The sequence below is a fragment of the Haemaphysalis longicornis genome, unplaced genomic scaffold, assembly GCF_048455015.1.
Source record: "Haemaphysalis longicornis isolate Haplotype H1 unplaced genomic scaffold, Haemaphysalis longicornis Haplotype H1 scaffold_7, whole genome shotgun sequence".
Taxonomy (NCBI): Eukaryota; Metazoa; Arthropoda; class Arachnida; order Ixodida; family Ixodidae; genus Haemaphysalis; species Haemaphysalis longicornis.
The window spans coordinates 44,705,991-44,730,013 of NW_027526422.1; the positions used below are offsets into that span (position 1 = coordinate 44,705,991).

General features: G+C 48.0%; 1 protein-coding gene across 4 annotated transcripts in view; it reads left to right on the forward strand.

Moving 5' to 3' along the window:
• LOC144145433 (phosphatidylinositol-3,5-bisphosphate 3-phosphatase MTMR3) overlaps nt 1–18,001 on the forward strand; it is a 36,732-nt gene extending 18,731 nt beyond the window's left edge. For 2 of the 4 annotated variants that reach the window (XM_077677049.1, XM_077677050.1), the window contains exons 12-15: nt 6,368–6,542; nt 8,381–8,491; nt 9,591–9,787; nt 16,521–18,001. In XM_077677049.1, coding sequence (XP_077533175.1) covers nt 6,368–6,542; nt 8,381–8,491; nt 9,591–9,787; nt 16,521–16,722 — 685 coding nt within the window. In that variant the 3' untranslated portion in view covers nt 16,723–18,001. Of the gene's footprint in view, nt 1–6,367; nt 6,543–8,380; nt 8,492–9,590; nt 9,788–13,839; nt 13,971–16,520 lie in introns of those variants that run through there. The other 2 variants (XM_077677052.1, XM_077677053.1) reach the window with 2 other exon arrangements.
• The last annotated feature ends 6,022 nt before the right edge of the window (nt 18,002–24,023 follow it).

Consider the following 24,023-nt stretch of genomic DNA (forward strand, 5'->3'; position numbering starts at 1 on the left):
CTCAAAAGAGTCTTTTGGGGAAAATAAATGTAGCTGGAAGGCAAACTTTCTTGGCCTCAGGGGATAAACCCATAGACGCCTTTTTCCTTCAAGCCGTGCATGGTGCGGCTATCTCCATCGGACATCACGGTTGTGTACTGCAGCCCATTCTTGGAGAGCGAGCGCTTGAACATTATCAGGGCTGCCTCTACCTCCATGCGTCCTGCACCACAGTCAATGTTTCGCTGACACTCATGGTCTGCCAGCCAATCTTCGTAGCCCTCATCTGAAGCTTTGGATCTGATGGTGCTACCTAAGCAAAAGTTAGAGAGGACTACATGATCAATCACCAAGCCGGTGTACACTCCAATGATGCAGCCCACTCCAATGTGTGACAACCGTCCCTTTGTCATCCACGTGCCATCAAACATATCATCTATGTTGTTTGGCGGCTGACCAAGGTGTACAAGTCCTTGATGGCACGCACACTATCAGCTTCAGAGGCTGCTGCAGTGTCCTCGCAAACCTGAACCACTTTCCTCAAGTGCGCTTGGAATGTCTTGTGGTGCAGGCCTCTGTGGGACAAGTTCATACCAGCACAAAAATCTGAAAGAGCAGTCACCCCCTTCCCCATGCTTTGAATACTTTTCAAAGCCCTCATATTCACTTCAAAAAGAGTGATATTGCCAGATCCTTCGGTCCTTGGCGAGGAAAAACGTTCCACACGGTGTTCACAAATCGAGCACGTCACCTCGAGCTTCACGGCGAGGCCGTACTGCCGGTCAGGCTTCCTCAAATCCGGCGCCGCCAGCCCGCACTTGCCGCACCTGACGTGCGCGAAAAGGTCCTTCAGCATTGCAAAATCCACTAAGACAAAATCTGTGCCGGATTCTTCCTCTGAGTGCGCCAAATCCACTTCAAGGAGGTCGAATTTCCGCTGCGTTGCTGACTTAGTCTCCGTTCCGCGCTTGACCTCGTCCGCGTGTTCCGTACGCGCGGCGATCTCCTCCGCCGTGTAATACCTCGTGTCAAGCCGGCAGGACGTGCTTGGACCAGGTATGGATTCCGGAGGTGGTTGGTCAGGCGATGGGGCAGGCGAGGCAATACGAGGCGGCGAACGATTCTCATCCGGCGGAGTCGAGCGGCCCGAAGTCGCACCACGCGACCTTGGGATAGGCGGACGACGCTTTCGCTTCCCGTGCGCATGAAGGGTCGTCTTCTTCAAACGTACGTCTCCTGGCATCATTCACGAAAGTACGCGATGGAAGAATTAGAAGAAACTGTAAAAAAAAACTGCTCTAAGCGAGCGCTGCGCCAGAAGAGCGGACTCCGTCAGACGCGCGTAGCAGACGCCATGATGGCGACCGCCATGACAGCAGTCGCGCCGACCAATGGGAGGGGTCGTATGGCGAACTCAAACCGCGCGCGCCCGCTCTAGCCAATCAGCGGCCGAGAAGGCGCCTTCGGAAAACTGGCAAGGCCGGTCGTTAGACTCAAGCGACGCCATTTTGAGATATCGCAAAATGCGCACAAAGAAACAAGCTTCAAAACAAGACCAAGATGGCGGCGATCGGTCGGCTGCTTCGCCCGCGGGGCGCGCGGGAATTTGAAGCAACTTTTGCCCAATTCTGGGCATTTCGTGGCCCTCGAGGCGTTTCAAAACATGATTTTAGAGTATTTCCCGATGGAATTTCGCGTTGATATTTTGAAGGCAGGTGCTTGAAGGTACAATAATTCCAAAAATTGGATTTTCTCAAAATCGATATTTTGGCCATTTTTGACCATTCTAAGACCCGCGTCCCCCCTTAATATGCGGCTGGCCGAAGCACAATACCGTTTATAGTGCAGTTTTCTGGTGGGTCTGCTGATCGACCGGCGCAGCTGAGGCATCGTTTTAGGGTAGCAAAGGATTGGCCATATGACACAGCACACACCCTTTGCTCTCCTCTAACTTTGACACACAAGAAAAGAATAGGCACCCTTTAGTTCGCGTATACGTGATAACCACAACTATCCTTGCCTGACGCACGTCGTAAGATAGTGACCTCTGTCCCTGTCCGTGCGCAGCAAGTTGTTTCTATCAAGCCTGAACCGCATGGCCCGTTTTCGCACACGATTCGTTAACGTAAACATTGCGTGTGCTTTTTTTTTTTTTTTTTTTAACGCTCGCGTCAACGATTTCGCGCTCCCGGTGGCTTCTTCACACGGCACTGGGAGGAGCCTGACGACTTGCACCAATGGGGAGATGCACACCTAATGGCGGGAGACCCGAAGCGCTCCGAGCAGCCGGAGATGTTTAGGCCTACTACCGCTGTATTTTTTGATGGGCGCTTTCACGAGCTACGTGGATGGCAGTTTATATTCCTCTTTTCGCCCAGATTATCAGCTCTTATCTTGTGTGAGCATCTTCGCTTGCACCTCGTGCGACATTTCAGCGAGCAGTAAGAGGCGGTCACTGGAGCTGCCTGCACCACTTAACGGCCAGGACCGACGCCATGTTGCCGCCACTTACCACACCACACACCACACCAGTTGAATCCGGGCTGGCGCACCGCACCTACGGCGTGCACCACACGTTTTTGCGAGAAGAAATCGCTCCATGCGGTTCACGTTTTAGAACGTGCAGATAAGCCACTGCTCTTTCCCTTTCCGAACAAGTGAGATGCGCGAAGCCCAAGATTGCCACCACCTACGCTGTACTGATAAGCAGCCGCCTTCGGCATCGTGAGCACAAGGTGGGGTTTAAAACAAATCCCGCTGGTGTTCTTATCCCGTCCCACGGCATCTGTCCATAGACGCTAAAGACACAGGCATGATCCGAGACCCTGCAGCTGTGGCTGATGTGAAAAAGAAAAAAAAAAACGAAATAAAGACCATGCCTTTCTTTTTAAGTGCTGTGCAATTGAGTGATGATAAATATAGGATGACCCGAGAGGTAGGTTGCAATGTGGTTGGATTCGCGCATGTTTTAGTTATAGTGCGTTACTGCTTATAGTGCAGATTTTTGTGGCTCCTGCGACATGCGTTATAAGCGGTCTACACTGTATAAGGAAGCGCTGCTTGCTAGCAGATATTTCATTTGTTCGCAAATTTTGTTGGCTTTGTCGAAGTGTTGGCTGGGATCTTTGTCGTCGTAAAAGGTCTGTTACCAATGCTGTGTTTTCAATGTTCATGGAGAACTTGGCAGTTTCCACGTAACAGTCAGATTGCTCATAAGGCCCCTCATAGGGCTTCTTCTCATACTAGTGTGTAGCCATTATCAGGAATACTGTTGTACAGTCAAACCCCGCGATAACGAAATCCCGCGGGTACAAAATTCCTGCGGCAATGAAGTATTCTGAGATCCCCGGTGAACGTTTATAGAAGCCCATGTATTTTATATCTCGCGGCAACAAAATGTTTTTGGAAAGCGATCCCGCGTTAGCGAAATTCGCTGCAAGTCCAGTCGGCATTTTATCTACCCATTTGCGGGTAACAGTGTCTCAAAGAGCTCAAATTCCCCTTTTTATTTTTGTTTGTTTGTTTGTTTGCACCCAAAATAATAAACTTCTGCCACAGCAGTCGCATGGCCGCCGCCATATTTGTTTTTCATAAAAGACCGTGCAACTGGCGGGCCCCATGGAGGCAGCCTCGCAGCGACACCACAAGAGGGCGACACTTGGTGACTCACAGCGCATCTCTGGCTTGGGCTACACACTAGCTGCCTACCGCTAAACGCGCGTGTTCGTTGTGTGTGTGGAAATTGGCTCATTTGCTCCCAATCAAAAATGGAAGTTTTTATCGCTACAAAATGAGGCAGCCATCATTGCCCAAGTCAGTGGCCCAAGGGGAAGAAGGCAGTATAGCGCAGGCGAGTTTGGAACCACCTGCAGCCCGCTCTACCATTTTTAAAAGCAAGGACACCACTCTTTAATGGCGCTCTTTAAGAGACCACTCTTTAAGAGACGACTAGGCTCACCACCGCAGAGGATATTTGGTGGGCACTTTCCTAGGCGGCGCCTGTGCCGTTAATCAGTGCAAATTTCGCCCACATTATCAGCTTCTTGCCCGCATGAACAACTTTGTTTGCCACTCATGTAGCGTATGGTTAGAAGATGTTGCTGGAGCTACCCGCATCGCGCGGGTAGTCTCCTCCGCGGCAGCGTCAGCGCACCTGTGGCTCACGAGGCACGTTTTCGCGTGCAGACAATGCTCCATGCAGTTCACGCTTATGCCCACGTAGACGAATAAGCTTAGACAGAAACAGAAACAGTGTGCCAGCCGTGTATGTGCGCCACGTTTTCGTTTGTAGGTACCGCTTCGCGCGGTTAACATGTAATTTTTATCGCGAATTTCAATGTATCAAAGTTTTAACGTAACGAAGTAAATTACAAATTTTACCGACTTTGTTACATCGAGGTTTGATTGTATAACTGACTTTCGGAAATTATTTTTCAGTTTGTGGGTGATTTCTCTGTCATTTATGTTTCATTCTCGCGGCAGCGAAATTCCTGCAGAAGCGGATTTTTTGGATTTCCCCAGCGAATTTGTTATTGCAGGGTTTAACTCTTTCGCTACCGCACCTATCAAAATCGATCAATTTGATTGATACTTTTGGGAGCGCCTTTTCATGGCGTTCCAGGCGTTTCTCGAACAAGTAAAGCTGTTCAGAGTTAGATCAGAAAATGGCCTTTCAAAATCAGTTTTGTTTTAATTTTTGCAACGGAAACGTGATTTTTGACGCGCTTTTGAATCACCTGGGTGTGGAAAAGGGGCGTGGTCATCGTGCGTCACGGCTACCAACGAAGAATGCGTGCAACTCGTAATTACTCTGCACCAGCGCTTGTTTTTTGCTATCAGGGCGTGAATGGGGAACTAGCAAACGATTTTCAATCGTCAGGTTCGCGCTCTGACAGTAATAATCCCAGAAATCGGCTGAAAATGTCAAGCAGTGCCTGGTTGCAAAGATACTTTATGATTTTAGGCAGTTTTATTGCCTTTGCGCACGTTATTCTAAGTTCTGTGGTAGTTCTACTTACCCCAGGACCATTCGCCAACAGTTTGCAACAGTTTCGGTTTCATTTCTGCATCGCGAAATTCATATTTAGCGCTACTATGCAGTTACCCAACTTCAAGGCTATCTGCCATGGCGCCTAAAGCGTCCGCGACTGATCCTCGAACAAAGCACGCCGCTCCTGATTTCCCCCCATCCTAACCCGATTTCTGCGATAAGAACTTCAGATGCAAGTCAAAAGATCACACCCAGTCGCCAGATGTCTGTTCCGCTGCGGACAGCGTTTCAAACCGGCCTTACACTGCCAGCTGTTCGCCTTCCAGTTTCGTTTCCATGCGAGGGGGTATCCGGGTGTCTAATGTTGCTGCTTAGTTGAACTGTCTATTCGGACGAGTCTCTGATAAGTTTTTGTACTGTTTCATTTGAAAAATGTTAGGTGGCGCTGCAATAGAAGAGGCTCATTGTGTTGATCTTTTTCAGCGCGCAACTGCTACTCGGCCAAAGATCGCAGGGCACGATTCTAGCTCATCGTACCTCATTTTTGCGAGCAAGGCTACAATTGCGAGTAAGAAGATACTAATAAAGCTCAGCTTTATGTTTTGAGAGATAACTGACCGTGAACGACAGCAAGCATCAGCGACGGCGTTCCGTTTTCAACGTCATGCATGTTTTTTTCCGCATCGCGTGCTTGTCCCAAATATTGTGCTCGCTATAAATGCAAAGTCAGCCATTGACAAGATGTTTTTACGTTATGTGGGGGCAAATTGGTGCCTCTGATGATGACAAACCGCCAGATTTATTCCAGGAAACCACCCGAAATTGCACATTTTGAATTGGAGGTTGGGCTTCACCGCATGACACGAGCACCGTGCATGCTAACATTTTTTTTTTATATCTGACGAACTGTTCCGCGCAAGTCGACATTATTTCTAGGGCGTGTTTTTGAAATGTTTTCCAACAAAATGTATCTTCTAATTTTTTTTATACACAACTCCTTTTTTATCATTTTTTCGACAACTTGACAAAAATTTTGGTTTTGATATTTTTTTTACATATATGATATATAAAAACCTTTAAAAACTGGTGTTATTGGAAATGTCGTTAAATAATCTGCATTTTGCGCTCCTGCAATTAGTGCCTCACCAATTTTTTAGCAGGGAAAAAAATGTTTTCTTGGACCCCTAAAATTAGTCAATTTTCCGGCGGTAGCGAAAGAGTTAACTGTACTACTTTTTTCCCCCCACTAAACGTGCAAGTGTGCACATGCAGAAGTTCAGCTGTCTCATGGCCACTATATTATGGAATGTGTATGAAGGAAATGGGTGTCAGGTTCAAGGCTGGAGCTTTCTGTTAATTGGGAAGATAACTAACTTTAGGGTGTTGCACGTTTGGTAGGACCCCAAGCTCGGGCTTCCCCGCCACGCCCTGCGATGACCGGCTCCTGCTGGACCCCATGGCGTCTCGGACAGTGAGCGCCGCCCCCCTGCAGCAGCCGTTCGACGTGGACGGAATGCCCTGCCCAGCCGATGCACTCCAGCAGAGGATACACCAGATGGTTCTAGACCACGAGGTGGGCCCTTGGTGCCACTTCTGCAATGTGCCAGCTGTTGACAGGAGACTTGCACAGATGTTTTAGGGGCTGGGCTGTTGGCGTCTCCTGTCGTTATCGTTGTCTCATGTAGTCACGGTACTAAAACACTGGGAAACTCGTTTACGCCTCTCGCTAAAGCGTAACACGTACTTTTAAAAAATACACTGGGTCATTCGTTTAGCCTCGCGCTAAAGAGCTTCGTGCTTCAAAGGCAAGAGACTTTCACAGCCAAGCTGTATACCTGTACCCCACAACGGTTTCATATCCGTTGGCGAAAATGCCAAGGCGCGAAGAATAAACTTATACACGGCATGCCTCACCCCTGCCTAGGTTTTGCGTTAGTGGAGATGGCCCGGGATTTTCGCCTCCAATCCACAACTTGGCATATTGGCAGATGGTGTGCTGCTATAACAACCTAGCATGAGGCAAATGAAAAACGACGCACGCTGCTGCAGAGGAGGCTGGTTACTATGGCAACTTTCCGGTTCCCTCTGAGCTTTAGAGGGCAGGACAAGGTTGTCACTGGGAAGCCTGGTGGTGGCAGAACTGTACTGCAGTGCACCGAGCAGTTCTGGCAACTGCTCAGGAGACTTTGCAAAATTGGAAGCGTGCCCGTGGTTAAGTGCGTTAGCATGATTCTGCCATTCAACGTCAAAATGAGGAGTTAGAAAAACATTTCGGAGAATGATGTTAAGAAAGTAGTGCAATGTTTAAGATGACCTAATGCGTTCCATAGTATCGCACATTACGTAGTGTTAGTTCCAGCTGACACTGAATAACTTTTTGTAGCGTGAGCTACACTGGCCGAGGTTGAGCAGTTTTGCATGGCTCCTGGAGAGCCGTGCTGCGCATGCGCGAGGAGCAGTGACGTCACACGGCGCACAGAACGTTGCTCGCTGCCCGGCGTCTCTCACACACCCCACGCGCCCAGCGCCTTCGCCAACCTCCGTTCCGCACGTGGTGGCCCGGTCCACTTGATGATCATGCGAAAGGTGGCCGGATGTGGAATCACTGGCTCGTGCGTCGTAGCAACACCGGCGTGCGCTTGTAGAACCAGCTTAGCTCTGGGGCGATTGGTGACGCTGCGACAGAGCCACTTGATAAATATACATGTGTCACATAATGCGTGTACCGTGTGTGTGTGTGTCATTGAAGCAGTAGTAAGCATGATAATCAAGCTAATCCTAGACAACCAGGAAAGCTAAGAATAACCTGCTGAACCTTCGCTCACGCTACGTATATCCTGGCGTAGCCGAGCTAAGCCACTGCTGATTTTTTTCTTCCTTCCTGAGTTTTTTTATTTCCTGTTCTACAGCAGTGCATAAAAGTACTCGCACATAGGTTGCAACCATAGTTCCCAAGCTCTGACAATATGTTGCAGTGGACCTTTTCAGAAAAAACTTAAATTTTTTTAAGCAAAAATTATTATTTCCTGAATGTTACGCAATGTAGCTGCCGTTTTCAGGCTCCCTATTAAACACAGAGAGTTTGACCACACGAGTGTTGTAAATTGCGATTGTGTGAATTGCACTCTTTTGTCCCAGCTAACGTGTGGATCCCTATGCTGTGAAAGTTTAAGGGGCCATGAAGACAAAATGCAAGTTTGGTTCTTTCGAAAGATTGCCTCGTTGCAATAACATTGACTGACCCCACTTTTAACGCAAAGTTCGCTAAAATAACCTTAGTTGGAGCACAGTCACAGTTGTGTACATACGGTTGTGTACAGCCGTATGTACATGTGCAGATACGGTTGTTATATTGCCGCAGACAGTTGCAGGGAGCATTGCCACGCTGATGTTTTCCCTCTTTGATTGCAGGCCAAGATAGAGAGCCTGGAGAACGAGCTCCGCAGGGCGAGGCTCGCTCTAGAACACTGCTCCTACCTTCATTCCAATGGCAAGGAGGCGCCAGAGTCACTAGAGGACGCTGTGAGTCCATCTGTCATTCATGCATGCATTGCTGGCCAAGTGAAGGTGTTGTGTGCGAGTGAGTCAGCTTTGCTCCGACGAGCACAGCCGTGAGCTGGGCTTGCAACCCATGCTAGCGCTTGACCGCTGTTGGGGCTGTCTTTTGTTCCGAAATAAATTTTGATTATGTGACCAGTAGTTAGGAGGCACTTTTGTGGTGGTGGTGACCAAAGTTGAGTGATCCGTTTCTAGTGTGCGCCTTAGAGTTTCATGCAGTGTTGGCGGGCGCCTAGAATGGAAGGCAAGGAGGTCAGTTCCCCACTTCCCAACATCAAAGCAAGGCCAGTGAAGTTGAGCGTTGCGCTCGCTCCAGCCTATCCAAAAGCTCAGGCGTCACCTGCAGGCCAAGTTGGGCTGTAGTAGCACCCATTTCTTCCTGGCCCATTCCCCAGTCCTGTATATTTCATCACTGCGGTACGAGTTTGTACAGCGTGCAGTGAATTAATCGGCTTGAGATTCCTTCCTGGTTTTAACATGTATCACTGCGGTTGCAGCGTGAGCCCCCTTACCATCTCCTTGCTATGTCGTAACAGCAACAATTTACTTTAGCTCATGTCATGACAACTCATTTGTGCATTCTGTTTACTCTTCTAGACGAACTGAGCAAGAGCTGCAAGCACAACTTTGTAGTTAACAATACATGTAGAGTACTTTGAAAATACTGGATTGCGTCAGACAGTCCAGGGTGAGTCCAGGGCTGAAAATACTGGAAATAGAAGAGCGCCAGTGCTTCAAAACGAGCCATGTACAGTGCTGGCATTCCTGGCTACATTCCTCCCTCATTGATAGGTCCCCCGTGGCTGTTTCAGAGGCCGAAAGAAGTTTTCAGCTGTTCCAATCTTGATTATATGGCAAAAACGTGCAGAATTACCGTACAGTTACCCATCCAAATTTGCTGCACATGAGCTTGTCGGAAAAATCCTGCCGCGTTCTAGCACGTTCTGTTTCGGGCAAACACTTGGCAGGCGAGTGCAGATAACTGTGCCTGTGTGTGTGTGTGCGTGGATGAGCGAAAGGTGGCTGACTGACCGTCGTCGTCCCCCCTGCCCCCTCACCCCAGCCTCTTGGGTTGGACTGCTGCAGCGGGGAGCCCCCGTGGGCCGCGTGCCAGGACGGTAGCAGCTCGTCGGACCACAGCTGGGAGCAGGTGGATGAGCGGGACGCCCGCTCTACCCTGTGGGTGCCCGACCACGCAGCCTCGCACTGCCGCGGATGCAGCGCCGAGTTCTGGATGGCACGCCGACGGCACCACTGCAGGTGAGCGGAGCATTAAGCTGGGCCTGATGTTGGCAGGTGTGAGACGTTCTTTTATGAGGCGAAAACCTCAAATTTCCCATTCGACAAAAAAAAAAAAAAAAAAAAAAAAAGTGGTTGCTCCCTCTTCTATAGGAACCGGTAAAACACGAAAGTGAAATGTGCGTTCACAGGAGCAGTTGAATGTTTATTGTGCGTCGATATGAACTTGCACGTCGCTATTTATATTTCGTCGGTATGGCACCGTTAGACGCATCAACGTTAGAAACTGGATTGCACGCGTCGGAGCATTGCGTAAATCTGACCGACTGAAACCACAGGCGCTCGCAAACCGTCCAAGTGAACGTGAACGAAACCAAACGGGTTGTCAGCGAATCGTTGGGGAACACATGGTCCGTCCGCTGCAGCAAAATTCGGAGCAGCGGACCGTGTCACGAGCGCGACATCCGCAAGTCAGCTTCTCCGCAGCTTGCGCTACGTGTCCCCCGTATAAGTAGGCGCTGGCATCGAGGCGCCAACTGTCGGCGCTCATTAGCATCACGATGCACTACTTGCTTCGCCTCTCCTAGATGGCAGCACCATCTGAAAGGAAGGCTATAAGGCGCGTTTGTCGCCCTATTCACGTGTCTGTTTATAGCGCAGTCGGGAGCGCGTTTCGTACCTCCCATTGCGGCGAAAGAGTTTGTGGCTGGAATCCCGGCGCCACCACATCAATTGAAGTTTTTCTGGCGATGTCATTTCCCGGACGGATAGACGATCTTGGTGGACCCCGACATAAAACACTTTTGTATTTTAAAAAATTAGAGCAGTGGAAGCTGTTAACGTGAAAGCTGTTGGAAGTGCTGAGCAATGATTCGCCAGTGTTTCCCTTAGGTTATTCTTGTGAGTATATTGCATTAGTTCTTTTTTGCAATTTTTGCACATTTACTAATGGACTCCGCCTGTATAATATTGCCTGATACAGGCGGCTTTTCTCCTACTCTCCTGCCAAGGGGGTCTGTGGCTCCCTCTCCTAACTAGTTTCAGTATCAGCCTGGTGTTGATACCGAAAGTAGACAAGAGAGGTTGCCGCAGCCACTGAAAAGGCCTATAAAAAGACACTGGCTTGAGTTCAATAATTTGGAGTAATTAATGCGTTAATTGGTGATGTTTTCCTTGTTGTTGTTTCCTTGTTTTGTGGGCTTTTTTTTTTTTGCGGCCTAGCAATGGCAGCATCTGTGGCAATGGTGCAGCACAAAGACCACCCTCAGTACTTTGCATATGAGTAACGTGCGCCTCTGCGACTTAGTGGGATAGGCATTAGCTTCGTGATGCCCATGTTTGTACCCGACCAGGGGAAATGGCAAGCCAGGCCCCTAAAGTGCTCCGCACTTAAAAAACTGTTGTTGTTGCGTGAAGAAAATGGTCACCACTGTAAACGGTAAATATAAAACACGTGCACTCCGATGGAATTTGAACTCTGGACTCCACCATAGCAGCTCAATGCTACCACTCAGCTGTCTCCACACGTTGCCAGCAGTGGAACAAAAGTTGTTGTCCTATCCTTCCTGGCACACCACTGCTTGGGGGGATAGGCCAGAAGTCTAGAGTTTTGAGGGTCTCATGTGCCTGCTTCACAAAATTTGTTGAACTACAAAGTGGGAGTTGTAGAATTGTGCATGCTGCATGACACCTGAACTTGATGGCACGTGAGTAAAACACGTGCGCATTAGTTGCACAGTACCTTTATTCTAGAGAAGGTGTGGCGTGCACCAGCATGCTTTCTCACGCAATTTGTGCCATAAGATGGGAAAACGGAAGCGAAGAAAGAGACACAAACACAGCGTAGTAGAAAAGTGGCTCTGACCTGAGTTACTCGATATAGGAGTTGTGAAACTCCCCATAGGCTCCATGCATCAAAAAGTGGCCCTACGATTAGTCCACTGTTTTGGATCTTGTTTTACAGTGGTGCCATCTGTTGGTGACAAAATAAACTATACAACTTGCTTCGCCACTCAACGACCTGGGCGAAAAATGGTATTTGAGTGCTTACATAAATTTGTTATGCCAAAGGAGACCAATGTGTTCAACCACGCAATTTTTTTATATACATACGAAGCAAGAGTAGCAAAAAGAAATGCGACCTTGGGGTCAACCGTCGCTTGTGCACTGTCATCTGCTGCGCGTCCTCTTCGGTCTTCTGTTGGCAAAAAAATAAATTAGAAGTCGCCTCTAGGGCTTTATGCAAGCTGAAAATGATTATTTAGAGCTGCTTGATCGGCTACTGGATTAGTTTTGACATACAATGTGCTGTAGGCCAAATGATAACTGCAAATTTAGTACTTCAGGTCAGACCTATGTTGTGCCGGAGTGCCTGCACAAGCGCTAATTGGTTGAGGCAGTTGCGCGGACGCAGAAACAACCGCACCCTGAAAACTGGAGTTAAGATAGCAATGAATAACTTATATGAATGAACCCCTGCTTACTAGAAGTTAAAACGAGACGTAGTCTCAGAAAGGCTCTTAGACACATTAACATGTGATCGGAATCCTGTAATGTTTCGAACTTTTATTTCATTGTTGTTGTTGTGCTAATTAGTTGCTACAGATGGCTCTGTCACTGTCTGCCAGGCACTGCCATTCAAGCCCACTGCGGCTTTGGCAGGCCCGTCTCTCGTATTGTATTGCACTCATGCCATCAATAAAGTATTACAATTATTGTTATTATGAAAGCACAAAAATAAAGAATCATGCACTTTAAAACAAAATTTAACGATAAAGTTTCAGTTTGAATAATTAGGTTGTTTTTTGGATAGTGCGTGCGGCGGCCGCAGTGGCGCCACCGTACGCACGATCCAAAGAAGGGGGGGGGGGGGGGTCCAGGTGCGGGCCGTTTCTTGAGGCGGAGTTTCGCAACTGCCTACATCGAAGAGCTCTGGCTCTGACGGCGAGTGCCAAAAGACAAAAAAAGTGAAGAAAGAGACGCGAAAAGAAACGAAAGTGAAGAAAGACTCAAATGCGATGTAGTGGTAAAGAAGTTATGCATCACCAGGCTTTCGACTTCAAAGCACGTACCATATTTGCACAATTGCAAGTCAACTTGAATGTAGGTTGAGCCCCCCAAAATTGCATCCCTCAAAAAAAAGAAAAAAAAGAAAAAAAAATGCGAGCGCGGGCTAGAAAATCGTATCACTAGAGTTCACTCTGGTATCACAAAGAGGAGCTCTTTCGTCAACTGCCAATATACCCCATACGGCGGCTCTTCCATCAATGATCGATGCTCCCACAACAGCCGTGCGCGTGTGGTGTGCACAGTAAGCATGCGGAATAACCATGCGCTGTGGGTTAAGCAGGAAGAACACATTCGCTGTGAGAGGACAACCATCGAAGCAACAGGAAGCAGCCACTGCCGCGAGATACCAAAACAAACAAGCATGGTGGCTGACGGTAGCGGCCGCTCGCGATTTCTTTTGATCCGTCACTACGTTACTCGCATTTAAGAAGTGTTTTGTTTGTCTCTAATAAACAAAATCAGTATTACTGAATCCCTTGGTTCAATGCACGGTGCTAGCGTAGCCACAATTATATCGCGTTGTTCAGTACACTTCCGAACGCGATGGTGGGAGGTTAGTCGCTCTGAGTACAGCGACGAAAGGCACAGGTCGGGAACACCAACTTTTTAAGTCGGCAGCACCTTTATTGACGCCAGAATGTATGCAATGGTAAATAATACGCTACACTTTGACCATAACCATGGAAACAAGGGTGCAAAGCTGTCCCCACATTGTAGCACCCCTGATTTCTCGTTTCTCTTGCCGTTACTAGCGGTACACAGTTAGATTTTGATTCTAAGTCGACCCCCCAACATTGGATTGTCAAATTTGAAAAAAAAGGGTCGACCTACAATCGTGTAAGTATGGTAAGCAGACCTAAGTACCCCGAGGAACTATTATTTTTTTTTTTTTAGAGAATTTAGGAGTTGGATACACGGCCCTGTACATCCCTGTCACAGCGCGGCTGTCGGTTAAGCGGTGTATTGTTCTCTGCTCTGTTTCACTTCCCATTGGACGGCTGGAGCCCAATTGGCAAGTGTTTGAGCAACGGAATTGGGCAGCCGCACCTGCTGCACAAGGGAGGCTGCAAGGAAGGCATCGGCCAGCACTGAGATGCAAGCGCTGCTCTGTCCAACCACGACAGTTCCACTTTAGGTGAAATCAATTGGAGTCCCTCAAGTAGGCATTAGCACAGCTGGTTAGCGGCACACGGGTGGACAATTGCAGGAAATTGAAAGTATGGCGAGCCTCCAAACCTGGGCCACCTTAATGCCGAGGATGGGATATTTTTAGATTTACTTGGCATGCAGGGGCTATTTTTACCGGTGGCTGCCAACATTTTTTTTTCCTTGCCTGTTGATTGTAAAGTGCCTCGAGTCAGACCTTGCAGATTCTGTTTTTTTTTTTTTTTAGTTAGCTACTGTAAAAGGCATTGAAAGTGTGACTTCTTCTTTTAGTCCCTTTTTTTAATTGCAGGTTATGTCTAATTTTGGCCAGGTCTAATTTCGGTGATGAAGCATAATTTTGGTCTAATTTGGTCTAATTTTGGTGATGAAGCATGGTTGTCTGGCCTGCAGCAGCTTTTCTTGGAGACTCGTCACTTTGACAAATGGAACATCCATTAAATTACAACAATCCAGCCACGGCTGGGCCCCTTTATGACAGAAATTCTTTCAACCTGGAATAGGTTATATAATCTTGTAGGCTTGTGCGAATAGTAATATTTTAGTTCAAAGCGAATAGTCCTTGGGGTCGAATACTTTCGAAGCGAATTCGAATAGCTGTCAGGTGTCACTGAGCTTTCTGTCACTGAAGCACTGAGCTTCCGGTCCTGGCGGGACCTTCACAAAAAAAGTTTTAAAATCTCGATGATACGAATCTCGCGGGACCGCGAAAAATATTCGTATCATCCGAAATTTGTATGAACCAACACAGACCAAAAAATTGATCACTAAAAAAAGTTTTCGTTTTATTTTCTTACTTTTGCGTGGAGAAATCCGTGAAGTTTTGTGCTTTTTTTTTTTTTTTTTTAACCTCCATGTCGCCAAGCGGTAATTTCTGGACTTTCGTCTCCTCACTCGCGATACCCAAGCTCCACTACAGGAGCGTTTTTGCACGCGATTCGTGCGCGTCAGCGTTGCGTGCGCGATATTTTCAACGCCGCGTCGGTGATTCCGCGCCCGCGGTCGCCTGTGCCTCGGTCAGAAAATGACGCGCGACGCGCATGGCAGTGGGAGGAGCCTGACAATTTGCGCCAATGAGAAGGCGTCTGCCTCAAGCCGGCAGTTTCGAAGCGCTCGAGACAGCTGGCTGGCTCCGCCGGAGATGCTTAGGCTTAGCACCCGGCAGATATTTCATGGGCGCTTTCACTATGCTTTCATGATGTTTTATAGCACCGTTTTCACCCACATTATTAGCTCATTTACCTCACAAGAAACTTTTGTGTGTGCTTTGAGCGGCATTTTAAATAGCGGTTAGAAGTGGTGGCTCGAGCGCCTCGCACCACTTCGCGACTGAAATCACCCCACACGCTGCGCGGGGTGCGGCCGGCTGCGCCCCGCGCAGTGTGTGGGGTGATTTTGCAGCGGCGTCAGCGCGCCTGTGGAGTGCCCGGCGCGTTTTCGAGAGCAGAAAACAACAGCCCACACGTTCCTGGAGAAAGAACAACAAAGATGGGAGAAAGAGCCCGTACGTCGCCGTCGCTTGCCCGTTCGGCAGTCGGGCGCCTCGCCGGCTCATTTGTATCATCCGCCGGGCTATGCAGGCCCGTTCGTGAGAGCCGAAATTTTTCCCATTGCAAACAATGCGATTTCGCCGGGACTTATCAGAAATTCGTATCATCCCGAAATTCGTATCACCCAGAATCGGATCAACGAGATTCCACTATATGTATTGGGTTCGCACCCGTGGACACATTTGCCCATGTCACTTAACTGATTGAAGCAACTGATGGCCACTGAAGTTCAAGAGCGGAGTGCAATCAGCACCTGCTCACTGCACATGGTAACCAAACAAATTGTTTCGTTACCGTTTCATTGTTTGAAACAATGAAACAGGAGCCTCGACTACCCTGACGAACCATGCTGACGAACATGCGCACGTAAGAAGGCTACGACAACGCTCTGAATCTGGCTTAGCTTCTGTTGGCTCCACATGTAGTCAAGATGTAGGACTGATGTCAATGGCACTGCAGCTTGCCTAATGAAACCGAAACTTGAACGAAGTTTTGATATTCGTTCACCCCGAATACTTCGAAATATCGGAAATTTTAAATTTGAGTCGAAGTGAATTCGAATACTGTAATATTCGTTCGAATATTCGAAGTGCCCGAATATTCGCACAAGCCTACAACAATCTTGCCATTAGCTGAAAATCACGCTTGCAGCTCCACGTCTACTCGTTGGCTGGAACACGGAAGAAGTGCGAGCTAGCTCAAAGTAGAGAATCCACAGAGCTTGGCTGTAGACTCGTGGATCGGCTCACTGTTTCGGCTGAAATGGGTGCGCTGCACACGCACAATTGGTTTCAGTGTGTCCACTGACAAATGGGCGGTGCATTTCAATAGACGCCAGACAGGAAGTGCTTTAGGCTTACTCACAGCCGCCATTACGTAATTTGCCTCCACTGCCACTGTTGGGCCGCCTGTTGTTCCAGCTGTGCGTCGGCTGTTCTAACTGAGGGTGCTTTGCCGTGGCCGTCTTGCAGGAGTTGTGGCCACGTGTTCTGCAACCAGTGTGCGAACCAGCTGGTGCCTGTCCCGCACGAGCAGCTGTACTCGCCCGTGCGCGTGTGCGGCACGTGCTTCGAGACCCTGCGCAGCCGCCCGTGCCGCCCCTCCGCTCTGCTCCCGGCGTCCACCGAGCCGCGGCTGCTGACCAAGGCGCAGCTGGCGGCCGCCTCCAACTAGAGGAGGCTTCCTTGTTCGGCGGGTTTTTTCCCCTTGCTCTTCTTCTCTCACGACCACGTGAGCCAGGGAGGGAGAGAGACTGTCTTAGTTTCGTTGTGATGGGAGTAGGGGCGAAAGCGCTCGCGGGTTTGCTGCTGCCCGCAAGGCTCGCCATCCTCCAAGGAAGTCTGTGAAAGCGATGGCGCGTTGCAATGGAACGGCCAGCCTATATAGGCTGTGCGGGGTCACTCGCGCTATGCGAATTAGTCACAGCTGTATCATTTGTGAATGGAAAATAAAACGGTTGTGGGCAAGCGTGGCTCACGAGGTGATAAATAGAAGAAATACTCCGAGAAGTGTGTAAAGTAGTGAACGGCCGCTGTGCGAGCTCTCAAGGAATTTTTTTGTATGTGCTTACATTTATTGCGCCTTCGGAGACAGGACCCTGCTTTCAAACTGAGCGGCACTTATTTAGTCCAAGTGCCAATGTTCGATTCTCGCACTTCGTGTTTAGCAGGACATACAATAGTGGAGTGCATTTGCACTGAATTCCACGGGGCATCAAAAAAATGTGCTGTTAGTCTGAAATGTCTTTGCTTTTACACCACTTAGCGAGGCACTATTTGACGTTACGCTGAAAGGAGCAACTAAAGGCACTCTTTCCTACTTGCAAGCCTAAACACATGGTCTCTAACTGAAGCGAACAGAATCGGCCACGGTAAACCTGTGGCGTTTTCGTTCATACTCCCATTACGAGTGAACTGTGTTAGAAAAATGTGCCAAACAGAGCAGGGATGTTTCAGTCTCTGTGTCTAGAGTGCTTTGTTTTTCTAACACGGCCAGGCTGGCGTTTTTCTTCTTTTTTTCTCTCTCTTTAATTTCTTGTTTTCCGGTGTGATCAGTGCTGTTCTTGTGATGCTATGCACCAGTTTCGGTGACAAGTAGGAAAAACGAGCTGTAGAAATATAACGGGCGTATTTCAAGATGTGTCCAGCATATTTTTAAAGGAGACCCCCCCCACTCTTCCCTTCTCAAAGACTGGGTGCATTTGGTGTTATTCACTGCTTGTTTGCCTGATTTGGTTCACTGACAGTACGGCCTTTTTGAGCAGATGCTATCAGGCTCATTTGGCTTGAGCTTAGCTTGCTGCAAAGCGTTGTTTTGATTGATAAGAGAGGGTGCACACGGATTTCGCCAACCAAAAATAAGTCGAAAGAGCCTAAGAAAGAAAATAAAAAAAGGAGCCTAAGAAAAACTGAAAGTCAAGCTAGTTGGGGCGCATTCATCACATAAAATGCTGGCCGTAAAAAATATTTTGCAATAAACGAGTGTGGTGAAATGCTATGCTAGGTAGCTTCTATGTTCGTTTTTGGTTATTACGATTTGTTTTTTGTTTTTTCCATTTTGTCTGAAAGCTTGAATGCCGATGTTATTTGGGAATACCCCCCATTCACTGCCACCAAAACCTGCTGTCAAATTCGGTGCATATGGCATAACGAAGTAATGGTTTGTTAATAGTGACAGTAAAAAGTTGCCCAGCACGTCACTCTGCTGTTGGAGTCTTGTCTCATAGCGTCTTCTGGTACTGTGTGGTATCCGAAGGGCGTTATAGATTATGTCTTACTTTTTTTGCGGGCCTTTTTTCATGGCCGGGTTCTTCTGAAGGCCTTGTGGTTGCTCACTGGACGCGCAGTGTGCTGAACGGTGCGCTGCCGTAACTATGCCGTTTGTGGTGGCCGGCGATGCTGCGACGCCCCACTGATTCTGTTCACTCTGGTGTGGACCGCTGTCGTTGGCCCCGTTGGTCATTGGCCTGTCATCAAACTTGTCATTGGCCTAGTTGGTGCAATTCACGATGCATGAAGCAAACAGATGAAAAAAAAGAACGGCATGGGACATGCGCTGCTTCCAGGTAATGTTTACTCGATAAGTGGGCACAATGTTATGTTCTGTGCAGCTCGCAAGTGTTGAGGGTGGGGGAGGAACGGAACAAACGTACAATGTCAAGGTGTACAGTGCAAGGGGTCTACAACTTTGCTGCACACCCTCCTGTGTTACACCCATGTGAGTGTACCTTATAAGGGTGCACAGATAGGATACCCTTATGCTGTTAGTACACACGTTTTACAACCATACGGTTGTGCACCCGCCCAATTTTTTACCAATATCACGGGAACGTCGACCGTTCCGTCGATCAGCGCCATATGATGGGGTGACACGACAAACTCGGCGAGAGTAACCGCATGCGCATTAAGCTAAGGCCACTGCTGTCGTCTTCTGCTAGGCTGTTCCAAGAGCAGACAGCCACCCCTGATTTTTTTATTTGCTTATCGCACTACCCTCCAACCCGCTGTTAACGGGCGAAGAGGGCAAGTGAAAGCGAGTGGTAACAGCAGTACGGGGTGGCTGTCTGCTCTTGGAACAGCCTAGCAGAAGACGACAGCAGCGGCCTCTGCTTAATGCGCATGCGGTTACTCTCGCCGAGTTTGTCGTGTCACCCCATCATACGGCGCTGATCGACGGAACGGTCGACGCTCTCGTGATATTGGTAAAAAATTGGGCAGGTGTACATTAGAAGGACATGCGACTATGCCCCTTGTCAAAAGGTGTAAACTGCTGAGGAAGATGCCACACAGAGAGAGAGTGGGACACAAGGGCAGGCGCAGACTTGCAACTTGTGCAAGTTGCAACGCTTGCACAACTGTGCCTGTTGCGTTGTGCAACTGCCATATGCAGTGTCCCTTTACTCACACATCCAGTATTTTCAAAATTCTTGGGGGTTAATAACGTTCCTGCTTACTGAGTAACCCTTACATGATGACAGCGCGCGTGCATGGCAGCCTTTGTTCTCTTTCTGTCAATGTTGTCCTCCTTGTACGGTGAGAAAAGGGCGGGCGGTGCTGATGTGGCAAAAGGACCCTGGCGTTCAATATCAAAATTTTCGTAATACACCTTTTATTTTCTGTGCAACTTGTGTACTGCACTCACAACACTATGGAAGGTGAGCTCTGTTCAGACAGCCCCATCTGATGAGGCGGATTTCCAGCACTCTTCAAACGGCTCGTTTTACGGTGCTACCGCTTAATTAAGAGCCTGGTGTTGAAATCTGTTCAGCTTGGAGCACAAAAGGTCTGCAAAAGCACAAATCCTGCGAACTAGCAAAGTGAGGGGCAGTGTCGTCCGGGTGTTAAAATCGCCAAAACAAAGTTTGTTTGCTGCGTGTATATGACATTTTATTGAGGTGAGAAGCGCTATACGTGTAGGTTTGAAAAAGAAGTTATCTTTGTTGAAATGTGTTGAAAGTAGCCGCAATATAAATTATATTTAAGGAATGGACTTTGTCCGTGTGTGGCATATTTGGTGCCATGGCCTCGATGATCTTGATAATCTAGCCTTAGTTTTGCCACCCCTCCATCTGCCTAAAACGATGCTTTCATCTGGCCCAAGACTGGGCTTGCCATGCGTTTTGAAGCAACGCAGAATGTCCCAATAGTACCAAGAGTTGCAGTATTAACAAATACCAGACATCAAGGTATTCTTTAGAAGCAGTCATTAGCATTAACCCCACTGGGCGTGCAGATGACTGGTTCACGTTTGCTTTGTTCTTAGCTCCATTGCTAAAAACTGCTGTCGCTTTTGCACCGTTTAAGACTAATTCATTGAACAGAGAAGTATCACACTTTTGCTGGGCTGCGAGCAGTCTGTTGAGCATATTACTATTGCCTGGAAAAAGAAATTTATTTCTGCTTTTCTTCGCACTCACTGGAGCAGGTGACAGCTTGGAAAAAACAAATAAATCAGTGGTGTGAGGAATGTGGCGTTATGTTACGTTTTTGTGGCGAGCGCACCTCAAATCACTTCTGCGTTCTGTGATGAAAGGAACTTGAAAAAAGAAGTGTTTTCTTCAATGCTTTCATAAAGTTGCGAGAACTTACTGCTAAACATGCTAGTGTTTTCAGATTACATATCACCCGGAATCTTCTCTTATCATTTGGGTATGACATTTTAGGCGCCGGCGTGTAAAGATTTGAGGAAAAATAATAATAAAGCCCCCTTGACATGGGGTTTTATAGCCGATACGTTCTATGGCTTCAGTCTAATCTACAGTTGTGAATCGATCCTTTAGCGACGTATTGCCCCAGTTACACCTTATTTGGCAGTCGCACCATAAATTGATATCCCGAGTGATTATTGTCTAGTTCGAAAAGTCAATCGTGACGGGTGTTGCAAATACATCACGGGTGTTTCACCCCAGGTATTTGCTTGCGACACTATGGACTTTTTGTTTTTCTAGTTCTGCTTTTTTGGTGTTTTACATATCTTGAAAGCGTTATTACTAATAAAGCACCTGTGTTCATTATTGCTTTGTTCCTAGTGCTATTTGTGGATGCTGGCATGTACAGGATGCGGAAGTTCTGCAAAATAGAATTTGTGAATACATTTGCCCAGAATTGTACATTTGAGTGCGTTCCCAGTGTAACACTCTAGCAAGGGGCAAGCACGTAATAAAGATGAAGTTTTCAATCTGTTTGCATTTCATATTTGCCTTGTGTGTCATTTTTGAAGCAAGTCTTCCCTTGCCTTTTCCTTTTGCAGGAGTTGAAAGTGTCCGGTGGATGCAACGCCCAAGAAATGTGCGCTTGTCGCCAACCAGATCAGCCATAAACAGGGGCTAGTAAAAGCAGCGTTGCATTTACAGGTAGTACCGATTGCTTCAGTGCAAAGACTAGCTTCTGCTCTAGCTGAGAACGCAGAATTTGAGTGGCAGGTCCTGCCACCGTTTAGGTGCAGGGCATGACACCAATCTCGTGTCCAAGGTGCTGAGCTACACCTACAACAATGTATTAAATGTATAACGCAAAATGACGGGAGCATCGCAACGTCTTGGAACTGAAAGGTTGGCATGTGCGCCGTGGGTGGGACCAAGGATTGTTTGCTTGCATCGTACATTGGGTCATCATTATAGCTGCAGTTCAGGGGGCTTACCAGCCTTTGTGAAAGGAATTGTTCTAATATTAATTTGTTGCCCTCCCTTTTTTTTTTCAGACAATCTAGGCTCCCTCCAGGTGCTCTCAGATTGAAGTGAATTCTTTCTAACTATTTTAAGGGGACAGACAACCGATTTTTGTCGAGTGCGTGTCCTCCAGCTCTTAATAAAGCTAGTGCTTTACATAATGGGGTAACTGCAAGGGATTTCTAAATAAACAGGCGGAAATAATTTGAACTTGGCACTAAACTTCCTGATGTCTGAAAGGTGGCGATGCGTAGGGTCTAAATGGGACACTATCTTACGTGTCCAAACAATGAAGGAGTGGGAAAGGCTGCACATTATTGGGGCTCTTCGATTTACAGTCTCGGGCTCACCGCGGACTCCCCGAGAAGCAGCCCGGCATTCGATTTTCCCATGTATCCCTATGGCTTCGGGGAATCCTCGGACTACCCGCGGGCTATCCGCGGTGAGTCCGAGATGGTAAATCGAAGAGCCCCATTGTTGTTTGAGGCGGGGACAAGTTTTTATAAAACTCCTCTTTTATCACGCGTGCAGTTAAAAGTATGGTGCAGCACGGCTCGCTGCCATGGTTGCTGGCATTCCTTTTGGCGGGACACGGATGGCTGGTAAATAATTGCGATTCAAGAAGTTCTAGGGTGCTATCAGCAAAATCGTTTTGGGTTAAGGTGTTTTAAATGATGCCCTTTCACTTGGAATAAAGAAGATATATTCGACAAAGATTGGTTGTCTGTCCCTGCGAATTGTATAACTCCAGGTACAAACCCAGGAAATGCCTGGTAGCGTCCCTCTGACCTTCATGCAAGCGTCTCATGCGGTCAAGGTCACCGGTGCCAACAAAAGCTCCACCAACCAAACCAATTCACAACACTGATGGCTTCCACAATCAAAGCATCTAATCATTTGTTCCAAGGGGACGGGTTCAGGGTGGGTAGGGGAAACAGTAATTAGGCGCAAGCTCAGTCATGGTCAACAAGCCAGCCGTTCATGTGCTTTTGCAGTGATGTGTCTATTTGCTAGTTCATTTTGAGGGAAGGGACGAAAGCATAAGGGTGCGTGCCACCAGAAAAGGATACAAGGTGCTGGCTGGATCAAAATTCACCATGTGCTCACCCCCACAGCAGCACTGAACCAAGCAGCGTCTGCTTAACCTTACCGTGCAGTTGTGTTTGTGTTCACTTTGAGCTGTAGCCCAAAAACTGAGCTTCAAACTTGGTTTAACCGCCTTCAATCACAGCTAAATATGTGACTACAGTTGCACGTACGTAGCGTGTTCGAGATGCTAAATTATTTCTTAGAGGTGACTGCCGTCCATGCTCGAGAGAGATAAAATTTGCTCATACCTTCAGCCTATAAATTTTGTCACCTCCATGTCGTGTGTTATAAAGGCTTGTTGGTCATCCACCTTCAGAGTGGAATGGCGCCCGATTTTTTATGCCGGAATATCACCACACGGTGAAAAAACAAGCTTGCTACCTCACTTGGTGGTATGACATTCATCCTGTGCTAAGCTTTTACAGTGAAGCTACTATATGGTTAGTATCTTAGCTTACTCTTCCAGTGGCAACGATTTACTCTCCATCACTCTTTACCTCCTCGCTGATAACGGTGTTCGTCGCACTGTTATCGGCAGTTGCACTTTTAACTCGCTACAGGACGAACGTGTGTCGTTCGCTCCGAGGAAGGAGAGCAGGAATTGAAGGACCGTCAGCACGCACAGAAGCGCGAAAATGACAGAAAGCCACTGCGGCAGAAGTACACCTCATCTGAGTAGCTGTGAATCCCCCACCCAGAGTTGCCTCCAATCTTCAGTGGAAGGGCTCTGAATTTTCGCTTAATAATGTACAGAAAAGTTAAAGCTGCACCCAATCTTTAATGAAAAAAAAAATTGGCTGGCAATTACAATACTCCCTAATGCGATATTTGGGTGCAGGAGCAGTGCACTGAAGCAGCGCTCACTTGTGGGTCCTCTCGATGGCCGCGATGACGAGCATCTGCGTCGGCGGCACGAAGCACGTCTCAGGAAGGGACCACGACCTGCGTCTTAAGTGAACGCACATCATAATGACGTGCACGCCCCCCTCAGTTTTTTGCGAAGCGTCGCACCGTCGAGCGCCTCGTGCGGGCACAGCATACTGGCCCCTCCCCTCCCCTACCGCACACTTTCAGAGAGCGCTGGCTCATGCCGCAACGGCGAACCACCCTCGCCTCCCAATTTCGCAGCACTCTGCTCCTTTGTGTTCTTTCATCGTTCGCTTTTTATTTCACTCGTCGGTCTTGCCATCGTTCACTCAATTACGCCGACAACGCGGCT